Source organism: Diorhabda carinulata, chromosome 5, assembly GCF_026250575.1.
Source record: "Diorhabda carinulata isolate Delta chromosome 5, icDioCari1.1, whole genome shotgun sequence".
Lineage (NCBI taxonomy): Eukaryota > Metazoa > Arthropoda > Insecta > Coleoptera > Chrysomelidae > Diorhabda > Diorhabda carinulata.
Window position 1 is genome coordinate 4,026,478 of NC_079464.1, and position 4,971 is coordinate 4,031,448.

The 4,971-nt window shown below is 30.0% G+C and overlaps 2 protein-coding genes across 2 annotated transcripts in view; both read right to left on the reverse strand.

Annotated features, from left to right (window-relative positions):
• Positions 1-4,971, reverse strand: part of LOC130894451 (uncharacterized) — a 692,198-nt gene that overhangs the window by 11,943 nt on the left and 675,284 nt on the right. The gene's annotated exons all lie outside the window — the stretch shown is intronic.
• On the reverse strand, positions 71-4,567 carry LOC130894437 (uncharacterized). Its single transcript, XM_057801289.1, has 8 exons — positions 4,245-4,567; positions 3,948-4,103; positions 3,193-3,366; positions 2,778-2,948; positions 2,441-2,715; positions 1,637-1,743; positions 1,400-1,566; positions 71-928 (listed from the first exon to the last, which is right to left on the reverse strand). The coding sequence occupies exons 1-8, from the start codon at positions 4,327-4,329 to the stop codon at positions 138-140; spliced, it is 1,926 nt and encodes a 641-aa protein (XP_057657272.1). The 5' UTR covers positions 4,330-4,567; the 3' UTR covers positions 71-137.

Genomic DNA, 4,971 nt, shown 5'->3' on the forward strand with positions numbered 1-4,971 from the left:
CAAACTACATGTAAATTCTTTTAAATAGTTTCTCGAACAAAGAATAGAGGTCGTGAATAAAACAAAAACGTTTCAAGATAAAATTTTTATTTTATTATTAGCTAATAATAGTTGAAATAAAAATACAGAGCTATCAATTAACTTAACAATAATTCTTCATAATTGTTAGCTATAGATAGATCGAGAATGTCATCGCTTGTTAAATATCTGACGTCACTTTGACTTTCGCCGTTCGACGAATGAATTATTCTTCTCGACGAGCGATATCTTTTGACGGCAACGAAAACTAACGCACTAGTTACAATTATAGCGGCGCATATACCGACCGAGATAATAACTAAATGAGTATTCGGTTGTTTTTCTTGTACTTGACTGAAGAGTTTGTGAGATTCGTCGAAGTGGCTGGTGAAAGGAGCATCGTCGCCGTTTTCGATTTCGTCCGACATGTATTCTTTCGACACGCTTATACCCTCGTAAAGGGGTTCGTCGTTATTCGTCGGTTTCGGGACGTCGATCTCGTCGTTCACTTCGGAATCGACGACGTCGACGATATCCAAAGTTACTGATTGCTTAGTGGGAGTTGGCGGCACAGTTTTAACAGGAATATACGTTGTAGACTTTGTAGAGGGAGGTTTTCGAGTCGACGTTGTTTTTCTGAATATCACCGGAGGCGTAGGAGTTTTCAGATATACAGTGGGTCTCGGCATTTTAGGTATATAAGTTGTAATTTTTTTTGTGGTTTTCGGAATTTTTGGGATATATGTCGTAAGTTTTTTTGTAGGTTTTGTAGTGGGAAATAAATATACAGTGGTGGATTTATTTACTAATACCGTTGTTGCGACATGCCTATTTGGCAACAATGCTTTAGTTGTATGAATTTCTGTTGTTAAGACATCTGTCGTCGAGGTTTCCCCATCGTCAGAAATTCCTAGAAAATCAAACAGAAAAAAATAACCTACGAATGTTGGATGTCAAAAATTTTTGCATTTTTAGGTTATATACATGACGTCACCGCGTGTCCTGATTCTTTTATTCGCATTTTTAAATATTTTAAATTGAAACTGAAGTAAATTTCGCGTTTTTAGGTTATATAGATGACGTTAAAACGTGACCTGATTCTTCTTTGCATTTTTAACTAGTTTAAACTGGAACCGAATTAAATTTAGCGCTTTTAGGTTATATAGATGACGTCACCGCGTGTCCTGATTCTATTGTTCACAATATTAAACACTCCTCAGTTGATGTTTATAGCTGACAGTTTAGTTAAAGTTGTACGTTACAAACCTGCTAGAAATAACTGATCCAACTCTATTTTATATACAAATAATTTTGAATTTGCGTTGAACGCTTTAGAAAGAAAGAGATAGAACGATAATAAAAATGGATGACGATAAAGTACCTGAACAAAAATCAAAGAAATCCGGACAACATCTGTTGTTATCGCCACAATCTTGATCGCAATCACATCTCAAATGATAGAAACTACTCGATTCGTTTTCTTTTTGATCACATCGATTCTCACAACTGTCAATTGTCGGAAATAATTCGTTGTAAGTACTTGTGTCTCTGAAACATGAGTTTACACAAACAGTGATAAAAATGAAGAAAACATGTTTGTCGATAGAGGGAAACTTACAATATGGTAGTTGTCTCGTCTTCGGCTGTACAACCAGGAATTATTTTAACGTCGTCTATAGCTATATCACTTACGTAACCATTTCCTCTAATACCTTCTATTACTATCTGAATTAATAATATAAAGATTAATTATTTAAATTATTTAAAACAATAGTAGGATATTATAAAACAGCGCGTAATACATTCATTCCAATGTCATAAAATTTACGATAGCTTTAAAAAGATATGACAGATGTTTTACAACGTTGTCACGTTGTTACGTTTTTCTTATTATTGAAAAAATACTATATTGTATTCTTTGTTTCCTATCAATAGAAAATAATAACAACGATTCGATATTATAATTATTAAATATTTATACTAGAATAATTATTCATTAGTTATAAAATGTTAAAAAAATAAATATGAAAACACAAAAATAAGAAATTTTAACACGCTTCCAGGAACTAGAAAAGATTAAATTTGACAACACCGATATTATTGTTTAGAATGCTATACTCGAGACGGTCATTCATATACAGCGTTGCCATGTTGTAACTTTTTTCGGGCTGCTTAAATAAAATTATATGATAAATCAAAATAAAATAAATAATAATAATGTTGTAAATAGAATAATAATTAATATATGTCCTAAAATAATGAATAGTTGTCTATAAAATTTTAATTAAAAACCAAAAAACACAAAAACGAAAAGTTTCGTGACAATTATGGGATTTTGACAATATTAAATCTTGCAACAGTGTTTAAAACAACAAATAAGGTCATTGACACCTTTTTTATAAGGTATTTAAGGTATATTCACCTGAAAATAATTCGTTATATTTCCCAAATAGTGATAACTTCGATACCATATGTTTCCTTGATTTCCTTTTTTGACGAAAAACGCCGAATCCGGTTGTAAATTCCAACTTTGATTAATTGTTTTCAAATAAACACGTAAAGTGCCGATAGTAGCGCCATACATGTGATAATAAAATTCGAAACAAATTTCTTCGTTTATAGTATCATATACGGGGGAAATCAATCTCGCCGTATCGTTTTCCGTTCTAGACGATGATTCAATGTACATGTAATAACCTATTTTCAAAATTAACATTTTATTTTATTCATTAGAAAAATTTGGTGAATTATTTTCTTACCATTTTGACCTGGACCTTTTGTATGATCGAAACTTGGTCCTGTACCTATATTTCCGCTCGGAGTTTTGAAATTTTCTCTTCGCCAATCGAAATCATGATTCAAATCATGTGTCCAACCACATAAATCGGTCGTTTCAAAATCACAACTTAATTTAGGTTTCTCATTTACAGCTGAAAATTCATTAATTTATCTTTCTAAACCGTTATTGGGAAAAACAAAACTCATCTACACAAGTAAAGGTGGACATTTCCACTCGCATCACTAACAGTTCTTCAAACAATCTATTATCTCACCTCTATAAATTAATTACGAGCAAATTTTTTTAACTAACCTGTTGGTTCTCAGTTTAGAATGTAGATGGCGCAGTCCAAAATTATTTCGAATATTTTATACGTAAGATAAAACAATACTTACCTAAACACGTTGGCATATTATCACTCCATTTATCGCCATCACAATAAACATCACGTGCTCCATTTAACTTATACCCAGCTTTACAAAAAAAATGTTGAACGGCGCCACTGTGTGTTGGATAGATTAGAAGATTTTCGATACCAGGTTTTTGATTGACAGCTTTACAAGTTGGACCTCAATTTAAAAATAATTTTGTTTTGAAAATTGCTACATAAAAACTCTTCATATATATCTAAGAACATATTTTAGGTTCTTTTTACTTTATTCATGTATATAAAGTATATAAATATTTATCTCTTTATAATCGTAGTTGAATATTCAGTAAAGGGAAGAATACTATAAAACGTTAGGTAATTTTCCAGAAGATGGCGCCACGAGATTTATTAATAATATTGACGTTTTGAAGTATTTGGAATTTTGTTTGAAAATAATAATTTGAATTGTGAAAATTGTTTAAGTTAAATAATGTTTAACAAAAATTTTGGAGAAATGAAGATATTACATCAAAAATATAGGGAAAAGTTTCAGAACTTGAAATTCTAATTGAAAGTTGTTGGAAAATTAGGCCAGTCCCTCATTTCACTTGTTAATATGTCATCTGTCAAATTATTTATTCTTTAACAAATTTTCTTTTATCAAATGAAAATATTAATCAGAAATTGAGGTTAGAAAATAATCGAAATGGTTCCATTTATATATAAAATATATGATTTATTTGATGTTAAATTCATATTATTTAATTTTTGTATACTTACGAACACATCTGGGAGGTTCCGGATCCCATTTCCCACGGATACATGTACTGTATCTTTCTCCAGCTAATAAATAGCCTCGTAAACAGAAAAACCGTACCACTTTTCCTCTATTTCTTCTCTTTACAGTACCATTTTCAAGATGAATTTTAGGACAAGCTATAAAGGGTTGCAATTTTTATGTAATTATTATTATCGCCTTTTATACTTATTCACGTATTAATAATGAAATTATTAATATTTATGATTAAAACAAAATATTTAAAACACAATTTTCAAATTTTGATAATAGCCACTTACTTATTATACTCGAAAAAACCGGAACTAAAAATATTTCACTGAAAATTCCTAAATAACAAAAAATACGTATAAAACTGGGCGGCATTGTTGAATTTACAAATCTGTAATTTTAAAAACCTTGCTAAGAACTGAGTCGTATTAAAATTTCAGTTTATCCAACGGATGTTCCAGCAAGATAAAAGCGGAAGGAGAAAAACTTTATCATTTCAAAAATATATAATAACAGTTTGAAATGAAGCAGGGTCCATTTTGCGAAGAAATAGTTATCATTTCTGAGAAATATCAATTCAAGACCTAAGTAAATAGATAACTCATTTCTATATGAGTAAGATTATAATTGTAATTTATGAGTATTGTTTATTATTCATCCACCAAATATATTTTATTAATAATGGTTTTTCTTGTATAAATGATAAACATTTGGCTGTCATATTTTGCCTTGGTAACACATTTTTCAGAAAAATTCGTCGATTCATAGTTTTTACTACTATTTTAGATAAGAAATAAATATATCAAAATAGAATTGCGTCAAATATTAACGTGGGAGTTATTGAAAAACGAATTATTGTATTATATAGAAAGATAAGAAATATAATTACGTATCAAATACCCTTAGCGCCATCTGGAAGAGTTATATGATATGTAATAAACTGCGATATGTAGATTCCATATTTAAATGACGTTTAATACTTTTTATATTAGCTAGTAGATAGCGCTAAAGAAAGGT